The sequence below is a fragment of the Malurus melanocephalus genome, unplaced genomic scaffold (assembly GCF_030028575.1).
Source record: "Malurus melanocephalus ecotype Western Australia unplaced genomic scaffold, MMel_1.1 scaffold_439, whole genome shotgun sequence".
NCBI lineage: Eukaryota > Metazoa > Chordata > Aves > Passeriformes > Maluridae > Malurus > Malurus melanocephalus.
This window is the reverse complement of record NW_026623671.1, coordinates 550,786-577,087: the sequence shown is the minus strand read 5'-3', so window position 1 is coordinate 577,087 and position 26,302 is coordinate 550,786. Positions and strand designations below refer to the sequence as shown.

The 26,302-nt window shown below is 36.0% G+C and overlaps 1 protein-coding gene across 2 annotated transcripts in view; it reads left to right on the top strand.

Annotated features, from left to right (window-relative positions):
* The window catches only part of VTI1A (vesicle transport through interaction with t-SNAREs 1A), a 244,606-nt gene that overhangs the window by 23,789 nt on the left and 194,515 nt on the right, over nt 1–26,302 (top strand). The window contains exons 3-4 of one of the 2 annotated variants that reach the window (XM_057380166.1): nt 17,596–17,673; nt 23,986–24,006. In XM_057380166.1, the coding sequence (XP_057236149.1) occupies nt 17,596–17,673; nt 23,986–24,006 (99 nt within the window). The remainder of the gene's footprint in view (nt 1–17,595; nt 17,674–23,985; nt 24,007–26,302) is intronic. The other variant, XM_057380168.1, reaches the window with a different exon arrangement.

Below are 26,302 nucleotides of genomic sequence, written 5' to 3'. Positions count from 1 at the left end.
AGTAGATCTTGTGGCTCAAATCTGTTTGGAAACTGAAAAGGAATTTATTAGGAAAAATTCAAGAAAATAGACAGTAGTCAGTGTCTAGAAGATATAGCTGCACTTCATATCCTTCATTTAATTAATTCAATCCATTGCGTTTTTCTTGATGTATGCAACTTTGAACCTCTCTTTAATTAAGCAAAATTAACAAATTTATTATATGTGGAGAAGATTTCACAAATTTCCAGTCAGCAGAGGTTTTTTTAAAAAAATAAGTTACTGTGTGAGGCATTAGAGAAAACATTTTCATAAAATAAATAATGAAGAGTAAGAAGAAATGGTTAATTTTCACAATGGAGGAAGTTCATCAGTGGTGTCCCCCAGCTTCCCATTTGTGTTGTTCAACACATTTTTAGATGGTCTTAATACAAAGAGGAAAGAATTGGCMAAGTTGCTGGTGATAATAAAATATGCAGGACAGTGAAAGGAAAAGCTAAATGAATTATTTCAGGAGTAGAGTGCTGAGTGATTAAGCATTAAACTCAGAGGTAAAACTTACTGTTGATAAATAAAAAATGCACATATCAGGAAAGCTGTTCTGAGCTGACATTGCCAGTGATGGGCAAATGTTACTGTTTGGTAAAAATATGATGAAAAGTCCAAACTCAGCAGTGTTCAGAAAACAAAATTGGACTGAAGGAATTGCTAGGGAAGGAATAGAGTTTGAGGTGAACCATCTCTCTACTTATGCACGTTTATGACTCTGTGTGTGATTATCATTCCCTGTTCCCCAAAAATGCAATAGTAGAACATAGTTCTGCTGCTGGTAGTGAAAGGTTTGGTGCAGCTCAGTGCAAGGAGCTGGGTAATGGACAGAAATCCTTCAGCGAGGGTAAGAGGGAAGGGATATCTAGAGAGATGATTGCAGCATGTAGAGAAGGTGCAGTGTCAAGAAGTTATTCACCACTGCTCTTAATTCGCGTCAGGTCACGTCAAATTAATTTACTGAATGATAAAAAAGCAAGAGTGGAGAAGGCATTACAGTTGGGAAATGCCTGCTCTGCAGTCCACCACAAAGTGTGTGAGGAAAGGGCCSCTTCTCTGGGCTTCTAATATTGGTACCTCCTGGGTTCTGCATGTTAGACTGGATAGACCTTTAATCTGAATTAGTATGCCTAGTCAGCTTTATAAATTGTATAAATTGTATTTCTTCCTGACCACTTTTGTGCCCAGGTTAARCAGTGTGTCTGAGCTTTCTGGCTCCCAGAACAGTGAAAGTTTTGCTTAGRTAAGTAGTGGCTGTTATTCCAAATGAAAAGTTTGGGATCATAGCAGGCATGTGTTGGTTTGCATTGGGTRATAGATCAATATATTTAGCTTCAGCATATACAGAAAATAAATAAGACTTCCTTTGTTCTGGTGTGATCCTAGTTCTGGAAATAGTATGACTTAAGTGGGGAAAACACWACAATTATTTATTTGGGAATGCAAACAAATTCCATCTGTTTTTATCTCTCTGTCTCGTTCACTTAMGAGGAACATTCTCGAGGAAAGCTCTATAAATATTCTTATGTTTGTACSCTTTGGATTTATATGCCTACAAACATTAGGCTGTACTTTTTTTGAGGTATTGTTTATACATAACTCATCCAGCTGGAAATCAGACTGCTGCCACTTCACCTTTATTTGAAAAATGTAGCACTTAAAATATATGCAACAATCACCTATCAAGCTATCGGGATATGCAGAGATTGTGCTGAAAGAGGTAATTAGAATTTTTTTAAGCAGTTTGTTTAAGTTTGAACACAAAAACTGAGTTTAAGAAATAGTTCCACACTTCTCAGGCCTTATATAAAGTCTCATATTAGTCATTACATATAATTTAAGAATTCTTGTGAACCATTATTGTTCTTTACTTAGATATAATTTTTTTATGAAGTGCTCTGTTAGTAGTACAGGAGTTTTTTGTCTGAAGCAGTATTTTGTGGACTCTGGAGTGTGACAATGCAGTTCACTCAGACTGGTAATTTTTTTTTAATATAKCTATGTAACTACAGAGCAAGTCCAGTATTTCCCCCTTAGCACTTCTATTAATGAGAAACAGTGTTGTCTAATATTACTGTGTTGCTTGTAATTCAGTAGGTCTCAAATAACTCCCTCAGGCCTGGTGGCCATACTGAGACAGATGCTTTAAAGTCAGAAAGATGTCCTCTCTGCACAAAGAACTGCAGTATCTGACCTTTGCATTGGCTTTGCTAGTGAGAGAAATGCCCACATTGATGATACCAGGTTTATGTGACAACACAATTGTTGTACTGCTTTTAACRTAAGGCAGTATTTGATTTTCCTATGTTATGCTCCTAATAATTAAATTTAAAAACCTTAAAACTGAAGTACTTGATCTTTAGACTTTCAGTCGCATTCCTCTATGAATTGCTGTGTCAAAGAGTGTATTGATGCAGCCACATAGCTGGTGTTCATATATTTCCTGTTCATTCAATAGGAAAATATGATAGGAATGCTGTCACTGTGCAGTGAGAAAAGTTTGATATTTTCCCCAAATCAAGTCACATTAGAAAGAACTTCAGCCACTGAGATTTGAAAGGGATTGTATTATTAAGTTCTACCTTGCCAGGGAAGGTGCCTTCTTACATTTTCTGTTTAAAATGTAATCAATTGATCAATCTCTTCCCATCTCCCTCATATATTTGTTCACCAAAGGGTTTCGTCCCATGCCAATTTTATAAAATTCAAGTCAAAAGATGCAGGTAGATCTTGTGTACTTATGCTTCAGCTTCTGAATTCCACATAAAAGAGTCATAACCCCACAAAGAAAGTATTAAAACTTCAGATCTTGGCAGAATGGTATTTTTCCCAGTGTATGAGAAAAAGACAATGACCACAGGAAGCAGGTAGCTGTGTGCTTCTGTACATTGTATAGCTTCCATCAATACAGTTTATATAGTCTTCCACACAGCTTTTACTCTTAGACATGTTAGGGTTTTTTTTTTTTTAATTCATGTATTGATTGTAAATCAGACAGGTATAGATTAAATWGCAAATAATCCCCATCACCATCATAATTTTAAATCAATTTTGTAACAATGTGAAAAAATTACTGCACTGCCAAATGCTTTATTTAATGTCACGGGAAATAATGAAATCATCATTCAAAATTACATTAGTTTTGCTTCCTTTCATCTTCCATTTACTAAGCAGGRCTAGAATGACATAAGTATTTGTCTGTGCAGGTATATTGCCTGTATTATGTACGTTATCTTTCATTTTGATCTGTAAATATATAGTTCCCTTGCTAGACTTGCTCTCTAATGTGGTCACAGAGAGAGTTGACTCTAATACAAGCAGGGACAAGGGCTGGCATCACCTCTGTGCTGCTATCACACTGATTTCTCAAGGTGTGCATAGGATTTAGAGACAAAGAGGAAGAGTGGAACAGTGGAGGAGACCATCTTGCATTTACAATTACTCCTGTAAGACAGGAAATACAACCATCAAGGTTTTAGGTTAATCATGGCAAGCATTCAACAAAAYGCATCATGATTGTATGGTTTTAGGGCCAAGGCTAAGATGGTGAGTATCTGTAGCTGCTCAATGTCCAATAAAACTTCTCTGTTTTAAAAGTAAACTGGAAAGTGGCTGCTCTCTGTTTTCGGCAAAACTAGGTTGTCACTGTTTTAGTTATTAAWTATTTGATATAAAATTTGACATAAATTRTTATATAMATATAAATTATATTTATRCCTTCTATTTATACCACTATGYRCAAATTAATTTATTAAGRTCAAGGTTGGGTTATAGGCCCTTAGTGTTCCATGGCTTGCTTTTTCATGCTGGTTCTGTGTAAAGTTTCTCTGGAATATCTTAAAATGATGAGAAGTGCTGGTTTGTAGTGTGTCCTGACCCTATAACKTCGAAATCACTATATACATTATACAGATAATGGAATGGTCCAACAGAAGTTAAATTATTTTTCTGCTTGCAGCTTTTCTTTTCTAATATTACTTGTTTGCTAAAAGTGTATTAGGGAGGCATCTTTTATAAATTTTGTCTGGAGATGGCTTTCAAAAAGATAAATATTTCTTTACTTTTTGCCTGACTTTGTATACTCTTTCTACTAGTGTAGTTATTGGTGGTATTTTTTTTTTTTTCACTAGGGTGGTGGGGTTTTTATGTCCTTTTATGCATACCAATGCTCAATGTTACATTATTATTTCACATTGCTTTTTTGGCATTGTAATTTCTAAGGTAAGAAATTAGAGAGTCACAAAGACAAGATTGGAAATCTTTTATTTGTCAAGGTAGGAGATAAAATACAAATGAACATGCTGAGTCTTTCAACAGAGTTAAAAACCAAAATGAACCCCCAAAAATACTGCAAACAGCTGAAAAAGAAACAGAAGAAATTATTTAGACAAATTTCATTCCAATTAGCTTGTAGATKAAAGTTTCTTTTTTAAGTGCTATAATCCATAAAAGAAAAATAATTCCTAGTTCAAATGCTAAGGTCTGTGTAGCATACTACCAACTTTCAGAGGAAAAGTGTTTTCAAGGTCTTTTCATAAATGGTGTGTTGTGGAATGGGGTCACTCGAAAAGGAATAATTACAGAGTGATCAGAAGATTTCTTTGAAAAGATTGTGCTAGACCTTCTGTGTGGTTTGTGGAAGAACAGAAATAAGTTTTGCTCCTAGGGTGGGCTAACAAAATGTATTGTGTTTTTGCAGCTACTTCTATCTTTGCCCCAAAAGATGCATGCATCACCTCGCAGTGCACTCAGCTCTGTAAGGTCATTGYCTCGAAAGCAGATCTGGGAGTTGTTAGAAGTACAACACACTGCTGCACCATTTGACCAACTGCAAAAGTTTAGTTTTGAACTCTAATGAGTCTTTGCTCATCTCCCGTCTTGGCATGACCAGTTGTTAAATAATTAATTCCTCTTTGATTGTACCTCTTTATGTGCTTTTATAAACTTATTTGTATTATTTGGTGTTGTATTTTATTTGTGCTCAGCCTCTTTTTGTTTCTGAGCACGGAGGTACCAGAAAGAATTAATTTGAGGAACATTTTTCCACCCTTTGTGTAGTGCTCATACCGAGGATCTGTGATCTACAGTAATTCTTATTCATTTGGAATATAGTAATTTGTTCCTGTCAGCACAGGGGCTGGTTTGTTGTTTTAAATTGCTGACTTTTGTTTTTCCTGGCATGCTCCCCAATACAAATTGAACATCTGACAAAAATCTATTTGTATGACAATTCAGTCGWGATAGGTGCTCTGTGTTGCCTAACAGTACAATTTGGGGTCCCCAAGATAAAAGTTGACTGAATGCCAAGATTCTAGTAGAGCTTGTTTGTGCAGATAACAGAGGTAATCCATGTTCCTCAGGTCTGTAAATCAAACAGACAAAGGAGAAATATGTATGTGCACCTTTCTCTTTGAGATAGTGGGCTGGTAGTTTCTTCTTGACAACACTGGGGACTGTCTAACCCCTGAGAACAACGGGACACTGACACCAGGGATGTCCCTATATGAAATTAGAGCGATTAGGAGAGTCTGAGAATGCTTCCCCTCTTTAGCAGATTGTGTTAAATAAATTATTCAGTGGTTCTGGTTTRTGGCTTTGTGGTAATTTCTGTGCTTGTGTGGTTTTGTCTGTTTAGAAAGAGTTGATCCATAATGCACAGAAAGAGGAAATCCAGCTGCTAGGTCTTGACTGTTTTTCCCACAGTGAAACAAATGTGTCGGCTTTAGTGGCCACCTATGGAAGTACTGTTTAGTACTGGTTCCTACTGATCCCCTTTAATGATTCTTTCAGGACATARTAAATGACTGAAATATCCTCTTTTTGATGAGGTGTTTGGATCCAAAATGCAAGATACAAACTAGGAATTCTAATGGCATAATACTTTCTGGTGAAATATTTTTTAAGGTGCTATAGTTCCTTTTTATCCTCAAATAAAAATATACCCTAAGTCAGCTTTATGCAACTATGATTCCTTTTCTGCTTAGCTGTGGAATCACATTTTGCAGTTAATGCTCAAGTATCAGTCTTGTGGTTTACTGCAGAATCATGTATTATCAGGTGTATACATCTTGTTTTAAGGAAAAAGAAGTATAAGCTGTCACCCATCATCTAAACGTTTTCAATCGGGCCACTGCTTCAGAAATCTTTGAAACCTCTCGTGATCTTGTCATAAAGTTGTCATCGTCGTGTAGAAGCACAAAAGCTGCTCRTGGTGGCAGTGGACAATCATAATGGGTAAATTACAGATGACCACTCCTGTTTGTTGTGCAGTGTATGATCCTGTGAGGGGTTTGGGAGAGGGATTTAGGAAAGGACCCAAATATCTGAGGACAGCCAGGAGRAAATGGCAAAAGAGTGATGGGGAAGGGAACAAAATGTGGTATTTTATTGTTCACACTTCGTGCTAGAAAAAGCTAACTATGATCACACTGGAGCCAGCATGTGATAAATTGGGGTAGGAAGATACAAATTGTGAAAGGTGTAAGATGGAAAATTGTTGAATGATGGGGAAAGGGAAAGTGRCAGGTGTCATCTGAGATTTTAGTGGAATGGTTGTTATCACTCCCTAGCTTTGTGAGAGTTCATTTTTAGGWTGAAATTTTAACCTGAGATTGTTGCATAAATTTGAGTCTGTCCTTGAATGCTCAAGAGTTAAAACCCCATACAAATGGGATTTTTTTTTTTTTTCCTTTGGTTCCATATATTCTTTCCACACTGGTTTTGCATGTGAGGTTCATGAGTTGCTGTTGAAACTATTATGTTTGCCATATGCTATYAGACTTTGTTTTGCTTTGTATCAGATTATCTGTATTTGATGCTAACAGCTTTGTTATACCAGAAGTTTCTACAGTGTGCCGTGCAAGAACAGCTGCTGGGGTGGAGGGACAGATGTTTGGTCAAATGGTGCTGGGCCTTTCTTGCACTTCAAAGGAAATGAGCAGAGATATAATATGGCTGTATAGTTCTATTTTTCTAATATGAATAATTTGAATATTTGCTGTAGTTTGTGAAGAGATKGGGAGAGCMACTGACTTGTATGAGCTGAAATTGRAAAGTAATTAGGTAATCTTTCTGTTATTCTGGACTTCACCCTGTAAAGATGAGATCCTCAGGATTAAATTCTTATTTCCAAAATGTGTCCCCTGGAAGAGATGTTACAACAYTCCATAATACAAATTAATTACTTTTGATACTTTAATTTTTTCTTTGTTTGGAATTTCACTTCAGTTTTTTCGAATGAAAAGTGGGATAACTTTTGAATTTAATCCTTATCCTAATACAGAGATCTGAACATCTTTCTTTTTGTGTATGAATGCCTGTTCAATTGGTATTTAAATAAAATAAGTATCATGTAAGGGGTATAACCAAGGTTTATTAAGTATGATGCTTTTAGATACACCTCAAACTCATTGAAGTAAGAAACAGGCAGCATTTACTGATCATAAGAAACAGGCAGCATTTACTGAAATAATTCCATCCCTGCTCTGTTTCTTAAGATTTCCCCTTATTATCCATTAATGGCCACTATAGGAGGCAGTACAAATTCTGGACTAATTGAAGTTTTGACTGATGCAGAAGTCTTTATGCAGTCGTACATCAAGTGAGACTTTCCTTAAGGTTCACACTCCACTGACAGTGAAAATCTAGGCAGCTATAAACAAGATCAGTAGAAGTGTGTAAGCATTGTTGGTGACAACATAGGAACAGGGACAAAACAGAAATATTCAGTGGATTTTTAGAGTTTGGACATCAGTATTTACTGTGAAATGAGCTACTTGCCAGTATTGGTGTTTCTCATTATTTTTTGTGTGGCATGCTGGTCCGCTTGGAGATAAAATTCCTGACTATGCTACAGGTAACAGGAAAAACAATGAGTTAGATGAAGCTTGTCTATCCAAAAGACATTTCAAATGCCAAATACATGTAAATATCAGTATTTTCTATAAATATACTGCATTTCTCTTACGCTGTGTTATAAGGTTTAAGACTTAAGCTCTGAAGAAATGAATGAAGTAGGGATGGGTTGGTGTGGCTATTTTTCATATATGTATATGCATTATAATAGTATCTTTTTTCTTCTGTTTAGAAATGAGTATTTTAATAAGTGCTTTCACTGAATGAGGAGAGTGAAGAATGCAGAGGAAGTACAAAAAGGAGGAGGACTTTGGTTTGATAAATTAGAGATAGTGGGTTTTTGATAAATTAGAGGTAGTGGATTAGTTACTCACTTTTATCTCGGGTAGTGTAAAGCAAGAACTGCTCATCATCAGCTTGTGATAAAACTAGAAAATGCCATGTCTGAACATCGGGCTAGTGTTTTACCATATTAGCTATTGATTTAACACAGCATGAAACAACTGGTGCTGTCCCAGTAGTGCTTGGTGGGGAGCAGTAAAAGTACAGATTTACTCGCCCCTCAATCTGCTGCAAACTTCAAAGCCAAATTGTGGCCACTTAACTACTAAAATTACTAAACTCAGACAATTTTTATCTTTTCCAAGCAAGGCAATGTGTCTGTCTGCAAGTACATATGTTCTAGAAGGAAGGAAAGGAATCCCAGCTAAATCACGTCAGGGCAAAAATAATAAATTAAGGAAGCATGAACAACAAGATCCCAAAATTAATTTTGTTAGGGCTATCTCATACACAATTATTTTTCATTTTCCTTTTGATTAACCAATAGTTAATATACTTAGGGTCCAGAATGCCTGCAGTGAAGTACACAAAATTAGTACCTTGTGGGTGTATTTGTATGCAAACCACCATAATTACACCATGTGTCTATTTAATTGTTCTTTGCATCAAGTATTATTTTTACTTAGTGGTGAAATCAGAAATTATCCCCTGCCACTCTCATTGGATAGGGTTCTTCATACTGTGTTCTTAGRGGTCAATTGAAAATTTCTTATTCTGTGTATTATTGTCAGAAATTTAAAAAATGTTTCAGTATATGAGTGAGTAGATGCTGCTGAGAGAGGGTGTATGTGCTYGGCGAAAAAGAAAAGACAGTGTCTAAAAATAGATTTTTATGGACTAAAGAGTATTTTTGGAAAGGTTTGCTTAAGTTTCTTTGATTTAAAATAGATCCTATGAGAGTAGCTAAAATGTAGGTGGGACAATTCAGCTGCCATAGAAACATCTCGTTCTCCCTGCCCTCATTCTGGGTGTCCGAAATGAGATCTGYCTTTATGGCTTCATTTTAACTTTTGCACTTGGAGTTCACAGAGGACGAAATGTATAATTTATTAAGAGAACTGAACTCTATATCAAAATCGAACTTTTAATAGGAAAGCCTAAAAAAGATCATCTTTCCTAGGCTTTACCTACTGTTAGAAATCCAGGGAGTGGAAGAATTGAAAAAGATGATGGTAGTGTTCCAGAATGGCAACTGGTTCAGCCCAATTACAGGTTTTCATTTACAGTTGCTGATCTCCATAGTGTGAGGCCAGAGAATGTCGGTACAGACTGATAAAGGCAAATTAAGTAGTAATAGAGGAAGGAAGTAAAACTTGGATGCTTTTTTCTGAGAAAGGAAGGAGCTGGTGGAAYGTACCAGCAGGTGTCTTGTTACTGTTAGCAATGGGAACCTGGGCTCCAGATGGAGATACTGGCTGAAACAAAGATATTTTAATGAACATTTAATGTTTTGGTTTATCTGAGATGTTTATCATCTTTATCCATGAGCTAATTAGTGTGAGCTAATTAGTTAGAAAATCTTCAGCCTCCTTAAGATTTTTTTTCCTCCTTGCTTTTCTGTCTTTGGGAGCACTCTCTTTTAAAGTTGGCATTCTTATTAAACTTCCTTCCTTGGAGGAAACTGGCCCTGTATTTTTATTTTCTCACTTCATCTGTCTGTTAGTCCAATGCACTGGAGTTTATCTTCCATCTCCAAGGTTTAACATTTGTGTTAGTTACACACCACAGACCATAAAGTCTTYGGACCACAAAACAGTCTGAAGTACATGATCCTGATGTGCAGTTGCTCCTTGTCCCCTAAATAACATTAGCTGGATAAATGAAGATGTGTGGAAATAGGCTATTAATAAAGGCACAAACCCAAGCTCGTAGTAATAAAAGAAACCACTAAAATATGTGTATGAGTTAGGTCGTTACAGCAAGGAGATGAGTTGAGATGACCAATAAAGATTTCATAAAGGAAACATAAGCTTTGTGGTGTGCTTTTAAAAGGCACTAGGACTTCTCTGTTCCACCATTATCTTTAACAATTTTCCCTAAGAGGTAATTTTGCAGAGAAACTTCTAATTCTTACACACATGCTTATTCTGTACATCTGCCTGTCTATATTTCAAAGACCTGCTGTAGTTCAACCATTCTCAAAAAGGTTATTTTTGTAGCCCAGTTCTGCTGATCTTTAAATCCAGGTTATTCAGCTCTCACAGGGACTTCTGTAGAAAAACAGCCGCCTGTATGAAATAAGTGACTGACTTCCGATGCCTCACGTGACTTTTTACAGTCTGTTTTAGGAGTGAGAGTCTTCTAGGATTTTACATAGTGACTGAATTGTTTTAAGTGATCATATTGACATCCCTAAATATTTCTGCAGGTTAGCCTGAGCATGAGTTGAGGATCAATTTATCTATCAAGAATACTGGCTTGATTTTGGCTGTTCCTACTCTTTGCATACAGATGGATTTTTTTGAGGCCACAGTCTGGAGGTGTCCCTTTTCACTTCAAGACCAATTGTGAACCTCTGCTCTAAACCRCAGAATTTATCCCACTTAGTCCCCCTACACCCAAATTAATTGTCAATGTGTGGATTACTTTGAACCTGCATTAGGTGTGGTCTTTCACCTGCGGAGTCTTTATTATCAAACTGTTGTCTGAATTGGGAAGAGAGAGTGTTCCCCCCTCTSCAGCCTTGCTCTTGCCTTTTATTGCAGCACTGATGATAGAAATGGCCGTGGTACAGAAGGCTCTGCAAGTTGCAAAACCTTTGTCAGCAAATTAACCAATATATGTGTGCTATACCTATCAGGGCAAAAGGCACAACAACCAACTTTTAATTTCACAATCTAAATTATCAGACTGGTCTTTGAACATGCACGGAGAGGTTACAAGGAAGCCATAGGCTTTTTACAAAGGTGGATCTGAGAAGAAATGAATTTGAGTGATCTCATGCACAATTTAAAGGAATTTCCACTGACTGAATAGAGAAGTTGGTTAACTCAGCCAGCTAAGTAGATGTGTAAAGATGGGCTTTGTAATGAAAGATGATGGTTTAATAATGGTCATTTGAAGGAATCCATAGAAGGGGGTTGAACGAAATACTGAAATTAGAGTACTGAAAAGCACATTAYAGGAGCAGGCTGTGAGCTGTGGGTAACAGTGGATTGTGGAATAACTGCAAGTCAGCAGTGCAGAGGTCACTCATCACTGTTGGCCTACAGAGATATTACAGTTAAATTTGCAGATATACCCAGTCTTCCTTCCTGCAGCAGCTGATGCCTGGCATATTTTGAGGTTATGGCACATGAGTAAAAAGGCTGGCAAACTGCTGTGCAGGACAGCCCAGCACTGAAGGCACCTTGGAGAATCTAAATTCTGATGAAAGAATAAAGTACTGTATATGGAGGGACCAAGGTTTGGTAATTGTATGTGGTAATTCAAACAAGCAAAGATGAGTGGTTATAACRAAAAGAAAAATAAAATTGATTTGCACTTAGGAGAGTTGTTCCTTGTTATGTTTGGAGAGTACTGTTCAAGGCCAAGCAGTACTCTCACCTGAAGTTTTCTGTGTTTRCATTTATAACTCTTGTATTGCATTATATTAGGTTTACTTAGATATTTCAATAAACTTCCATAGTGATGATCATGGATATTTGAGGATTCTCTAAAAGCAGAATGAGACAGAGGTCAGCTAGTTTCAACTTTKTGAATTTTGAAAAATCTTTTCATTTTGAGGTTATTAAGTTTAAAAATCTGAGTTCCGGTAAATTAAAGCTGCTTTTCTAAACACAACTTTTTTCACAATATGAATTCACTCTGTTACTCCATGAATTCACAGAAACAGTGAATTTCAGTTCTCTCTCAGGTCACTTGTTTTGTTCCCTACCCATAGCAGGTGCAATGTAGCAGTTTAAGCATCTGCATTATTGGTGACATCCATGGTCCACTGACCATGAGTTTTGAGGTGGAAGTTGTGGGCAGAAAGTTGCATTTTTCATGACCAAYACAGCACAACGTGTTGTGTCCTCATGGGGATTTGCTTGACTTTCCCCCTTSCCCTCACACCATAATGAAACTAAAAATGTGTTTGATGAAGGTTATTGAAAAGAAGATTTATGGACTTGTGKCATCTATTTAAGATGGGTGGTAGTATCTCTGCATTAATTTCACATTAGAACTTGAAGTTTGATTTCTCTCTGCCGTTGCAGGGGTCTGTTGACATTTGGCAGTGGCAGAACACRGTGTTTGAGTTGTGTGTTTCTTTTTTTGGAGTTGCCTGCAGCCTCTTCTCCACGTGTGCAGGAAGGGAGCCAAGGCTGGGGGTGGCTGAGACRTTGACATTTGCCAGCTGACATGTACTGTTAAATTGATTCTTTCAATCAGAAGTTTCGGTGGATTTGTAGAATAGTTTTTATTTACCTTTGGGAAAGGAATGTGTCCATTTGTTTGGGATTTTGGGTTTTTTTTTCAGTTTTCTTAAGGAAAATGCTTGGAAGTCCAGCATTGCATCAAGTTGTACATTAGCATGATTTTCCTGCATCTTGCACCCAATTGCTATAAACTCAGATACTTAGGAACAGGAAAACCCCTTTGGAATTGCAGTCTGAAGTGTCTAGTCTGTTGTTCCTTGATCACCTTTATAGACAAAWATAGAAGTTTTGAAAACTGAAGTTTGAACACAATTTTTCAAATTGAAAAGAAATTTGATTTTCTTTTATTTATTCAGAAGTCAGTTTGTGTTTTTGTTTTAATATAAGCTTTACGATTGTTAAGTAGGGCCACTTGCTTTTCTTTTAAATTTGTTAAAGTGTATCTTTTCCATTTCTTCTCAGCAAAGGAATAATTAAATGCCTATTCCAAAAGGCAGAGATGAAAGTGTATATTCTGCAGTRTTTAGCTGTCCATTTGGGGATCAGGTCACTTTTCTCACCTTGCTTTTAGCAAGAGTGGCGAAAGTGACTACTCYCAAAGAACACAAAATCTAATTTATTCCCACAAATTATTTCTGGTTATTTTAATCTCAAGTATTTATTTACATTTAGAGCTCGGCCAAACTCTGAAACAGATGCCTGGAGATTTCTTAAAAACATTTATATATACTAGGAAATTGTGATAAATTTTGTATGAAAACAGGTGTTTGTGGATAAATAAGCCTTTTCGTTGTTAACACACATTCCACAAAAAAAAAAAAATCTGTTTAATCAGTTCTTAAAACATTGAGCSTGAAAAATGGAGAGGTTGGGATGAAAGGATGTGCTGGGTCTTTTGTCTCAAATGCACCTAGGTTTGCTCATCTGTTCRGGGGCTGTTTAGCATTTAGGAGGGGGAAAGCTATTCTTTAGTTCATGTATAAAAATTTACAATACTTTATATCAATTATTTGGCTGATTGCTGGAGGTGCGTTGGAGTGAGGGGGCACTGGCTAGTTCTGGCCTTCAYTAATGGGAACATTTCAGAATGTGGATGGTAATTAAAGTATAGAATGCGGAAAATTAGGCCAAAATTGAATAGAAATGAATAAGTATGTGTTCTGTTGTGCAGATGTTGGAAATAGATTATTTTGGATACCTCTTTCTATCTRCATCTTATTTGGGTACCATGTAAAATTCGGTCATACACCATGGAGATTGTTTCTCTTCCCATTACCTTTTCTGTTTTTATGTTGTGATGTATCTGTATGGGTAGTAATTTAGCAAAATATCCTGTCTGCCAGGTGTGGGAACTAGCTGATTGTATTGTAATACCAGATCATTACTTAATTCATATGCAACCTAGCYTAGCACATGGAAAGCATTATAAATCTATTTACAGTGTGGCTGGTCTGATGATAACATTGTATTAAATTCCCAGGTGAGGCAATTTAAGCAATTGCTTTGCCATGTGTAGGCCATGGAAATTAACTTCTCATATGCTTTAGTAATAGACGAACTTCATTGGTATGCTCAGATTAGTGGTACAGCGGAATTCTTACAGTCTGGTTACGTGTTCCCTGCTTCACATGTAGAATCATACAGGGGGGTGGTGCTGCAGATCACAGATCTTAATTAGTTTAAGCTGAGTTAATTCATTTCAATTCTAATTTAGCTGGGCTTGCCTATGAACACATTCAGTTCTATTGGGAAATGTTAAGGCTTGGGTCAAGTAGACAGATTTTTTAAAGCCAAATTGCCAGACAGAACTGAGCAAGTGTATCTGTTTGAACAGGGCTTTAAGGAAATCACCCAATCAGTATGCAAAAATCCTGTTCATAAACCAAGAGAGATCTGCCTGGAATCAGAAATTCTTCCTTGTCAGAAGGTCTGGGTACTGTAGTACATTTAAAACAGCCCCTCAAACTTCCTGAGTGCTGAAGTTCTTGTGGAAAGTAGTTTAACCCTTTTGTGTCTCTGTGTTTGGGCAATGCTGTGCTCAATGCAAACACATTCGCTGAACAAAACCACTTGTGTGCTCAGAGTTTTTGCCTAGGTATATACAAGAAAATAYAAAATACAAGGAAAACTTCTGTATATGACAGACTTTTTCAGACARAAAAAACTGCACACAGAACCTCTGAAACCTATATTGAGCTGCCCAGAAATGCCTTGGATTACAAACTCTGTAAATCTTCTGTCTTTTCTAGAAACATACATATAAAGTACCAGTAGACAGTGGTAACTGACAACTAAGACTAAAAATGTTGACAATTTCTTGATTTGCCTGGTTAGCTTATGTATAGAAGTCATTAACTATTTATAAAATGCATTATGAATTGGGTTCCTTCAAACTGTAGCAGAGTGTGTGACATTTCCAGCTCAAACTATCATTCTTGCATTTGGCTAAAGTATATATTTATAAACAGCTGATGGTTATGAACTAAAAAATAAAATTTAAAAAAGTATTTAATTACTGAGTTCAGACAAGCTGAACTAATTTTCATAGCCACGTTTAAAAGTGTTAACCAATAGCACTTCAATAAAAATAAGAATAGTATTTCAAGATATTGATATTTTGGACAAATCCTGAAAGAATAAATGAACACTTTAGTTCAAAGGCCTTTCCTTTTATATTATTGATTCATTTGGTAGTGAAACTGTGATCAAAAGTAGTATCAAATTATTTATTGATTATGGCAAAGAGTTATACCTAATTGTAGCAAAAGCATTATTTCTTTTAATATAATTTCTGATTTTCAGACATGACAAATTATTGCAATAAAAGAACAATGATACAAATATAGTTATTAAGTTCAGTGGCGATGATATAGAGGATTATAAAGGACCTTTAAAATTGTGTTGTTATTAGTGATTATTTCTTTCCCATGAAGTATATTCTTTTTCCATTCTCCCATGCAGGCTCTTAAGAATGAGAATACCATCCAATTAAATATTCTAAATAAATGATTTGTAATCAAGGACCATCTCAGTCCCTACATATTATTAGGCAACCTGTGCACTGGAGAACAAGCTCGTGAAGCATTGTGCACCTCATCTCAGTCTAATACTGATAAATATATTCARCACTAATAGGATCAATGGGGCTGAGTCATTTTGGGAAATTGGGAGAAACTGCACAGTTGAACTACTGGACCTCAAATGAGGTCTTAAGATTGAATCTTAATCAAAAAAGAAGATAAGGTATTTACTGGTATATATTTGTAATTTCCTTCCTTGTTTGATGTGTATCAAATAAAAATAGKAAAATAATATAATTGAGCAATCTATGCCAATTTGTTGGCTTTTTGGTGAGAAAAGAGAAAAACAAAACCTATCTCYATATGATATTCTTGCATACTGTGGAGTGTTTTAGTCCCCCATAGTGATGAAATGAATAATTTAAACAGGCAGCTCTGATACCACAGCCTGTTTAAAGGTTCTCRTTTCCTTTAATGCTGTAGACTACTYTAGCTTGGTTAGTGTGAAACTGTGACAGCTGAGATCTCCAAAAGATGTGGCACAATTCACCTCTTGCCATGTGTCCGTGGTCCATGGCTTTGTCCTTGCTATGTACATCTGTAGCTTTAGGATACAATCTAGATCTGAACMTGAATCACAAATGTGTAAACATTCTAATGATGATATTGGTAATAAAGGGTGAGCTGCAGAGATTAAAATGCTAAAATGTTTTGCTCTGAGGTGACCCATACAAGGCCCACTCCACTGCTAGGTCCCTTGTGTAAAGGGTGACCCACTTCCAAACCTCTTTGTCACAAAGGTAATRAATTTCCCTGTGCTCAGTTTAACTTCTAGGGGATGTTCCCTGTGCCTCAGTCCCAAGTTATGGCATGATGGCCCATGAAGGGAAGGTTTGAGGAAGGATTTGTTTGTTTTTTTTTTTCTGAGTTCCTGCTGGTAGTCCCTACCATGTCAGGGTGTGAGGAAAGCTCCCATCAATAAAGGAAGGCCCTATAGCTTAATTCTTGTTACTCTTGGGTTTCTTCCTCCGAGGAAGTATGAGAATTACCATAAATGCTCTTAAAAAAAAGTTAGACGATATGTTAAAAATTCTGTCTTTCTTTTAATAAGTATGGGAATATTGACTTAGTAAGAGCCTGCTATTTGGTTAACAGAGAAATTGAAAGCTGGGCTGTTGTTCTCATTATGGACTTCCCCATTGCTCCACTGAATCCTGTGCTACCTTGGTAATCATCACACATTTTGTTTTTCATTGCTTGGCACTTGATATACATTAGAATAAACATAATTATCAGTTCAAGAGCAAATCTGGTGCTCATAGGCTGTGAATTTACTTAATATCCTGCCTGTCATAACGATCCCAAGGATGACTGTTTCAGTTTTGTGGTGTTTCCATGAACTGCTGAAAACCAGTGTTTCCTTGTGCTGTTGTTTTCTCTCCTTTCTTTTGCCCTTTAATTTCTGTCCTTTCCCAGCAGCCTTAGCAGCTTTGAAAACATTTATTAGTAATCTTTTAAATTGTATCGGATATGTCACATGTATTTTGTTCAGGTTTGGTTTTTGTTTTTTTTAATATGAGAAAAGCTCAGTCTTTCCTGCCTAGTGGCATCATTGCAGTTTTATGTTGAATTCTATCACCTGCTAGCAAGTGCTCTTCATAAAAATGGTTCCTGCACTGGTATTCCTTCAGTGTTTCTGCTCTTGGTGTATATTRCCTCACACATTTTGTATCTTGAGCTTCACAGAAGTTGCTTTCATTGCTGCAATGTTGAGGGTGTGACTGTCTCAGAAATACTACATGGTTTTGCCATGCAAATTTGTTAAGATACAGCAGTTGAAGAACTTTGTAATAACTTTTACTTGCAGATTTTTGATTTTTTTAAATCAAATAGGTATCCATTAGGGGGCTCTCGAGGTTTAAGATGATCAGCCTTGATACCAATGGCTTCGGAGCTTTACTTCCTAACCCTTTTTTCTTTTTGTTTTACAGAAAAGGTCACGAATCGCCTACAGTGATGAGGTGCGGAATGAGCTCCTAGGGGATGACGGGAATTCCTCAGAGAACCAGGTAGGATGCTAATCAAGAAGCCCTAGTGGGTGGCTGGAGGGTGAAGGAGGTCACTGGCACACTGGGCTTCTCAAGCTGCTCCTTAACAGCATTAGCAACAACTCATGTGGAAGTGATACTGTTTAATGCAAAGCTGGGGTCTTAATCAACTTCAAAATGTTTCTTGGAGATCTTACATTTAACCCTTTAACTTGTGATCACTGTCTGCTATCTCAAAAAAAATCTTTTCTTCTCTTTTCTTTATTATTTAGTACTTAAGAAATAACTTGAAACAYGCTGTTTGCCGACAAAGCCAAGGTCTTCACCTCAAACACATGTAAAAGGAATAAAAAAGTACATAATGCAGCTTTGATAATAATGCAGCATAATTAAATCAACACTGGCAGGCAAAACAAATGAAAGTGCGCTCTCAGAATTAGGCAGTATCCCACTCAGTTTCCTTGTGTGAATCCTTCCCTAACCAGATTTTCTCTCCTTGTACCAAAAACACAAGTTGTACTAATAAGAGCGTGCTTTCATAATGCATGTTGTACTGGGATGCAGAGTGCTATCCACCTCTTTTAATGAATGAAAGCTTGATAATCCTGAGGCTGTTTTAAAATCTTGTACCCGTATTGTTGTTGTGCATACTACAGTGAGGATCCTGCTAGACTACTGAAAATTATTTAGGCAATGTTGTATTCAGGAGACTTTGAGCCACCTGTAAATATTTCTTTTGGGGGTGAAACTTGTTTGACATTGTCTGAAAGCAGAATATTTCTTTTCTTTCTGAAATTTATGTTATCAAAGTTGTATATTTTGAGTTAGAAGTTAGCTGAAAGTTTTCCAAAATGTCGGATTGTCTCTTCTGACCAGACAGAATCTAAATTATTTTGCCAGTGAAAGTGAAAATTGCTTAAATGCTTACTTGATATATGTGATATTAAATAAGGAAATGGATCAGAACAATATTCTGAAATTTTTTGCATCCTCTACTCACAGTATAGGCTCAGCTCCACCAATGACAGGAAAAAATAAAGACTTGGATTCTTACCTGGTACAATGACTTTCAAAACACAGATCCTGTAACCCCTAATCTTACACAGTATTTTAGTCATGCTCTGTAAGTTTTAAACTCTGTAATAGACCTTAATTCATACATGAGTGAAATYATGCACAGGATACAATTTATCTGAAGAAATAAGAATAGAGTGTAGCAGCTCTGATATCTATGTGAAGAGTTAAATTTAAAGGATAATAATCTTCATATTTGTATATGACAGCAAGGGGAGATTGTGAAATTTGAGTAAAATAAAGAAGATGTTTTATCCCTAAATAACGAATTTATGGGAAATTTGATTTTAGGGAGTAGAGTTTCACAGTCTGCATGTCATGACTGTAAATGCAGTCCTGTGAAAGTGTTAAGATTCTCATTTTATTTCTCTTAAGGTGCTGCTGCTTTTACATTTCAAGAAAAAATTGTGTGAATTCAGACATAAAAGGGCAATTGTGATAAGAAGCTTTACTTATAACAGAATATCTTATGTGTAGGGATGAGATAAAATATTTTATTTTCACTTTTTAAAGAATGTTTAAATAACTGGTTCATGTGTGCACTTTTTGTGAGTGATGATATTTTTTTCCAAACTTGGTGAAAGAGACATGGTCTCATCTCAATGAACTGAATGATGCCTTCAACCATTTGTAAACTTGAGGGCTTTTTCTTCCAAATGACCATTATTTAAATGGAAGAAAAAATTGGCTCCTGGACTCTTGTATAGTCTTTTAGGTAATCAAAATACTTTTGTATGGCCCAACTTGAAATTGTTGCCTCTGTACCTTTAAAAGTCCTTCATTCCTTTATTGAAAAATATAATGAAACRGCACCATAAAGRAGTCACCTATTTTCTTTTAAATATGTGAATAYCAGTATTTTTAAAACACATTTATTGAGTTGTTTCAATAATAAATATCACATTCTCTTTTTCTTATTAAATATCTTTATATCTTTACTTATATGCATGTAGCTGTGGGTGCAGCAATTAGTGCACAAACTTCAACTGGTATTGAGTTTATTAGATGGAATGTACTATTCCATCAAAATCAAGCTTTAGGTACTTACCAGATACTGAACATGAGAGATTGTCGTGTTTAACTCAGTAACCCCAGCTCTAATTCACTTTCACTCCTATACATTATTATATCAATAAAAAACCTGGATTAAATGATGAARGGATGCTCAAATGTAACTTAAAGCCATATAAAATATTTGAAGGTATTTCAGATCCTTGCTTTTGTTTTGTCTGGTGGAAATAAATGTAGATGCATGGACTTATCCTGATGCTAATATTGTAGGAATTCTACTTCTCWATTAGTTTGCATGAGGTTAAATTCGTTTAACTGGAAAATGGAGGGTTTGTTTTTCCGAATTCAGTCACCAAACTGAGAAAGGGAAGAGAAGGGATTCCTCTTCTGACAGGAGGTATTGAAAAAAAGTTGCCAGCTCATAATTGCTCCTGTACCAAGCCACAAATATTGGTAAAATCTGCCAGTAGAAATGCTGAATATCTGGGTAAGTCAGGGGTGTTGCCCAAAGGCAAACGAGAGATATGATTGTTGGTTTTTGTCGTTGTCATAAACATTTGCATAATGTTTTTGGTGGAGAGAGGAGCTAAAAGGAACTTAATATATGCTGACTAGTAGGACCATATTAAAAAGCTAGAAATAAATAGGTCMCTATTGGRAAAATAAACAATCTGGATCTTTTTCTCATTCACCTTTTCTTTTTTCAGTTGAGTTTCAAATAATATTACTTATTAATAATAGGCAAGTTGTAAGCTGTAATGATTTGGATGAGAGGTATGAGTTTCCAGTTGTTCTCTCAGGAAGAAAGATTGAAGTACGATGAACGGAGTGAAGAATTAAAAAATAGTGATTGGTCTTTTGTCTTCTTCATTTTTCCAGCATGTCTTCCAGAAGTCGCAGCCATTGTGTCTAGATGACAACTTAGAATACAATTCCCTTGTAACGATTATACTAAGATTCAACTTTACCGGATAGGGCATACAGAAAAGTTAATGTAAGAAGTTGTAAGAATTATACAGTTCTGCTGTTGGAAGTTTCTTTTGAAATAAATGCAACTTTGTTTTATGAGACAGGTAGTGATATTGTGCYCTTAATGTACCTACAGTTCAGTAAAGTCACTGCTTAACATACATTAATTTCTTYTCAATTTGAACCATGTGAACATAGTCAGATGAGGCACTCAGAGGCTGAAAATCAAGAGATGTCGTTTCTTGCATCAAAAGAACTTCCCACCTCACAAACCTCATCCCACAAAATCTACTGTGTGCATTGTTTATTTTCCAAGAGTGGTCTTAAACAGGCTGTTGCGTTCAAGTCTTGTTTGTCATCCTGGCCACCAACACTTAGCCAATCCCTTGAAAGTTTTAAGTTTTTCAGTTCAGTGAGACACTACTTAAAGTTGTAGCTTTACTTCAATAATAATATCACTGTTTTACRTAGCAAGTGGAATGTTTTTGAGAAAGTGTGTACTGGGTTAAATCAGAAATCCTTCTCAACCAAAATAATGTGAGGTAGAGTATTATCAACTTTATTGAGATGCAACAGTTTCTCTTTTGCAACTATGTTCATTAGTAAGTATAAATAAATTCACATTGGGTTAAACTGTGTATCCTTATACCCGTYCATTCTATATGTGATTCGTGGTGAACAAATATTTCATGTCTACTTAATTTCTGACTACAAAGTTGTGATAATATTAGATTTGGGCTTGCTGTGCATAAAGTGTGTCAAACTTCAGCTACAGACCAGGGGGTGAAGTTGGTCAATTTAATTCGCCAAGATCTAAAGAAGGTCGGTATCATTTCATATAGCCCTGGCAGAGCAGATCATTACCAGACACAAATCTGTTCGTTACATGCCGAGGGTTTATAGCAAAATAAATAGACTGTCATCATAAGTTCAGAAAATTGTGTGTTCGACCCACGATAATGTGTAAAGGGCGTTTAATAGAGTTCAGCATTTATTCGTTATCTATATGCGGACAGAGACGGCGGTGGCGTTATCAGCTTTTTAAAAAAAAAAAAATTCGGTAGTTTTCTGTGTCACGTGAGGAGCCTCGCGGCCACACGCGTGCGCGCACACACACACTCACACATCCCATCTCGCTCCCTCGCTCTCTGTGGTGCAGTTTTGATTTTAGTCACAGCAGAAGGCTTAGCCACAAGAGATTCCACTGGTTCAAACCAGCGTAAACCAGATTTTTTTTTTTTTTTTTTAGCCTACAAAGGAACAGATTACCTCTTGTATCGAATTGTGTATTGAAAAAAAAATCTTTGTTTCAAAAATATGCTGATTATCATAACCTAAAATGGTGGCTGCGCGTGGCTTAACGCTGTTTACAGTTCAGGAGTGAGCATAATAAAAATAATGTTTCAAAATAGAAATGCAAAGGTAACACATTTTCATCAMGAGCATTGTTAAATGGGGGAAAAATACATCTTTTGTTAATTTGAATGAATATCTTTCAGCCAACGTTAAAAAAAACCCCAACCCTCTCCCATTACTTAGCTTAGCTGCAAATCCCATGCAGAGCTTAAATTCAGCCATGCAGCACAAACAAGATAGAACATTTTTGTTTGGGACCTATTGAAAAAACAAATGTGCAGCATTTTAAAACTCTCATTGATTATAGCAGGGTGGCATGCCCGGACGGGCTCTATTGCGGGAGAGTCGTTTTAAACTTTGGCCCTTTAAGTATCATAGTCAACTGAAGAATGGTGGCCTCAGAAAGAAAAGATAGCTATGTGATCAACTCCCAGATCGTCTCTTTCTAAAGAGCCTTAATGTTTGCCTTTTTGGGGAAAAAAGGGGGGGAAGAGCTGGAGAAAGAGACCAATTTATGATAGGCCAAGCACTTGAATTTAAGCGCTGGTTTGGCCGACAACGCAGTTTTCTTTATACCAAATTCTAGCAAAGTTCCTTTAGCTGGGTGCAGAAGAGCTGGTCCAGTTCAAGTTGGGGTGGTGTAGCCCTCCTAATTACACCTCGTTAGAGCCTCTTGTCCTTTTTGGTGACGGGGTGAGGCGAACCTTCAGTTTTAGCCATATGAAACAATAGAGAATAATGGAGGTTCTTTTGTTTCCTTCATGCTGGTGAGACTTCATTGGTAGTAAACATTCTCAGCTTGCACATGTGTTGAAAATTAGTGTTATGAAACTGTAGGTGAAGTATCAGCATAAACTGAGATAATTATGTAGCTGTTGTAATTTCGAATTCAACTGGAATCGATGAGAAAACTGTAATTTTTTATAAAGAGCCACTCTTGTGCAGACAGTTGTTGTGAGTAATTATACGTTTTGTTCCAGTACAAATAATTTATCTATCTCTCTAAGGGGAGAGTATATTACAACATAGTTTGTTAATCAGGCTGAGGTTTTATTTAGATTTTTAGTAAAGCTGCGAGAGAAGTATTATTAGCGTTAGTGTTAGATTGTGCTGATTTACAATCATAAATTATTAAATATAAATTTATATACTAGATAAGAATACACACACACTCTATGTGTGTATATATATATTCATATACACACTGTATAGTGGTCTGGATCAAGAACCTGGAATGGGTCTTTTCTGAAATACATTTCATGTTGTTCCCTATTCCTTTGTCTGTTTTTAAATATGCTATTCAATAAATCATAGTTCTGAGCCATTTAACTAAGCTGCTTCATTTTTTTTTTACCTGACAAAAACCGTCAGTATGAAGTTCAATAATAAAATTAAATAATATAGTTRCAGTAGAACTCAGGTATATAAAAATTGAAATACTGAAATGCAGGCTATAAAGATGCAGTCATCTATTAATAAGTTAGATCTGCTAGTAAAATAAGAAATCAGTTGTCACAACTAAAATATACAGAAAACATTCTGAAAACTTGTATATACAAAACCACTTCAGCTGTACAATCTTCGAAGAGAGGAATAGTAAACTTGTTTTTTTCTTTATAATATAGACTTCTATGAAGTCATTCCCCTTTATTTCATGATGGTGTCTTAGATGTGGTTTAAAAGAGAATTTCACACTATTCTCTTTGTTTAATGTGACAGTGTGAGAAAGTGATCTTTATTCGTTCAAAAAACTCTGCATGTAGTCTATGTTTAGGTTCTTTTAATGTGTTTGTCTGTGATTTTTAAATGCTAAACATGTAAACAGATAAATTGTCAATGTTAATTCTGTATCCTGTCACACAACTGATCTTTCTTTCCTGCCATTTCTTTCCTTTTTATCTTTTTTGTGCGTTCATGTTGCAGTTGATAAAATTACGTGAAGAGGTGAGTACTTTCTTGCTTTTTGTTGTCTAGCTTTCCCTTTAAAGCTGAGTTTCTAAATCTGAAGTAGATCTTTTTGTTCATTGTTGCAGGGAAATCTACACAAAGCAAAAATATTGATTACATTGCTTTAAAATATTCACTGTTGTGCCTCTTTTTCCCTAATAATTGTATACTTACATAGGAATCTCTAGATCAAGCCTTAGAAATTAACATTCTTTGATAGTGGAATTTTTTTAAAAGGCACTAGAAAAAGAAGGGTGGAAAAAAMCTCTATTATTTGATCTCTCCAAGAATACCATGATCAAATCAGGTATAGTAATAATCATGTTTGCATCACAAAATCTTTGATAGGGAAAGTACATTTATTCAGTGGTATTGAAAGTGAAAGCATTGCTTTGGTATAAWCCTTTGCTGAAACATTGTAAAAATTACACAGTATTTCACAGTGTTTTGAGTTTGGTGTGAGCTATTCAAATAGCTTATGGATTATATTGGATATTGTACACCCACTGAAAATACAGTAAAGGTAGATAGACCTRCACACACACACATCAATATTTATTATTTATTTGTGACTGCTGTAGATCTGTAGGTGTAACACTAGAGATCAGTGTTCCAGAACACCTTTCTTCCAGTTATAAAATGACTCATAAATATTTAGAAAGAAGCTGTTTTAATGGTCAGTTCCTCAAATGTTTCAGTATATTTTCTGAAATTAATCTCTGTTGGTACTTACTGTTGTAGCAAAGCAAGTACTGCTATTTTTTATTATTTCCCAGTAGCCACTGAAAAGAAGGTCTGAGTAAAGTCAAGTTTACTTACAGGTCAGATTTCTGAAGGGTTTCTACGGACAGCTTGGACCAGTGAAGTATTTGAATAAATATATTTAGAAGCATGATTATTTTAGCGTCACATTTTTGTCTGGTATCTTCTTTGTTGAACATGTGTGCCCAGTATCAGTAATAGATACTGAACTCTGCAGGAAGGATTTGTAAGTTTTAGAAATGGTGATGACAAAGGATTGTAAAGTAACCAGATTAAGGACAATTACAGAAAATTCTAAAAAAAGGTAGATGTTTGTGATACAAAGATTCTTCACTTTATTTTCCCCCTCTTCTCATAGAGCTGCTATTAATATGTAAAAGCTACAGAGCAAAGGAGTTAACAAAAAAAAATTAAATAAAATAAACATGTAACCACATGAAAGCCTTCCCACCACTGCTGAGCTCCCCTCCCCAATAGTCCCAGTATTTAAACAGATGACAGTATTGTTGCAGGGGTTTGTATAGCCTGATTTCTGAGGTTTTTCAGAAGAACAGGGTTCATTTTCTCATCCCTTTAGCAGCACCTGCACATCTGCCCCTGTGCTTTTGCAAGGAGTGCAGTTGATTCATTTTTTGTTTGCAAACATAAGATTATAGTTTTATAAATATAAAGATTCCTAATTTTTTAATTCGCTCTGAAAATTAAATCTTATGTAAAGAATAAAGCTGCTACTTATCTGTTTTTTTTTTAAATAGCAATGAAAGCAATTAAGAAAATTCAGGGTGTTACTACAAAGGGTTGCAACTTGGGAGCTATGCTGAACTCAGTTATACCTTTTGGATCTTACAAATCCTCTTTGTTAGCCACCAAAAAAAAAAATTTACATTGCTTCTGCTAATTTTCTTTATTTTCTGCTTTTCCTTGCTAGCCTCAGAAGTTACTTTTCCTTCCCTCTGCATATAGTGAAAGCAGCAGAAAATTAAATGAAGGGATTTATTGTTTTGTCTTGATCAAAATTTTACAGGTAGAGAGAAAAATAATTTCAAACCCAATTGYTGGCATTCTGTTCTCTGCATGTGAGTACCCAGTCTGTGTTGGGTAGGTTGTAAATACAGTGGTGTTTTTATTCCCAATGCAAAATGCACATTAAAGTTTAAATGAAGGCGAGTACAGTGACTCAGGCATAATTCTTAACTCGTCACAGAGCGAAACATCAAGGCATCCCCAATTATAGTTCTCCTAAGGAGGTATGAAGTGATCTTAAAAGAAATTGTGGTTTGCCATACTGTTTGTTAATAAAACYTGCGCTTCCTCTCATTACAAGGCTCTATTCTCGCGCGCTTGCCGTACACAGGCTTCTGTGGAGGCTGTGTCGCTCTGTCTTTTGAGCTCCTGAGATCTCAGTTTGAATCCAGCCCACATGGAATGACTAAATCTCTAGTGATAGCCTGCCACTTTGCAAAACTTCCTTGTATAACTCCAGATAGAAGCTGTTTCTGAAGCTGCAAGACAGACTGAATCACCTCGCTCC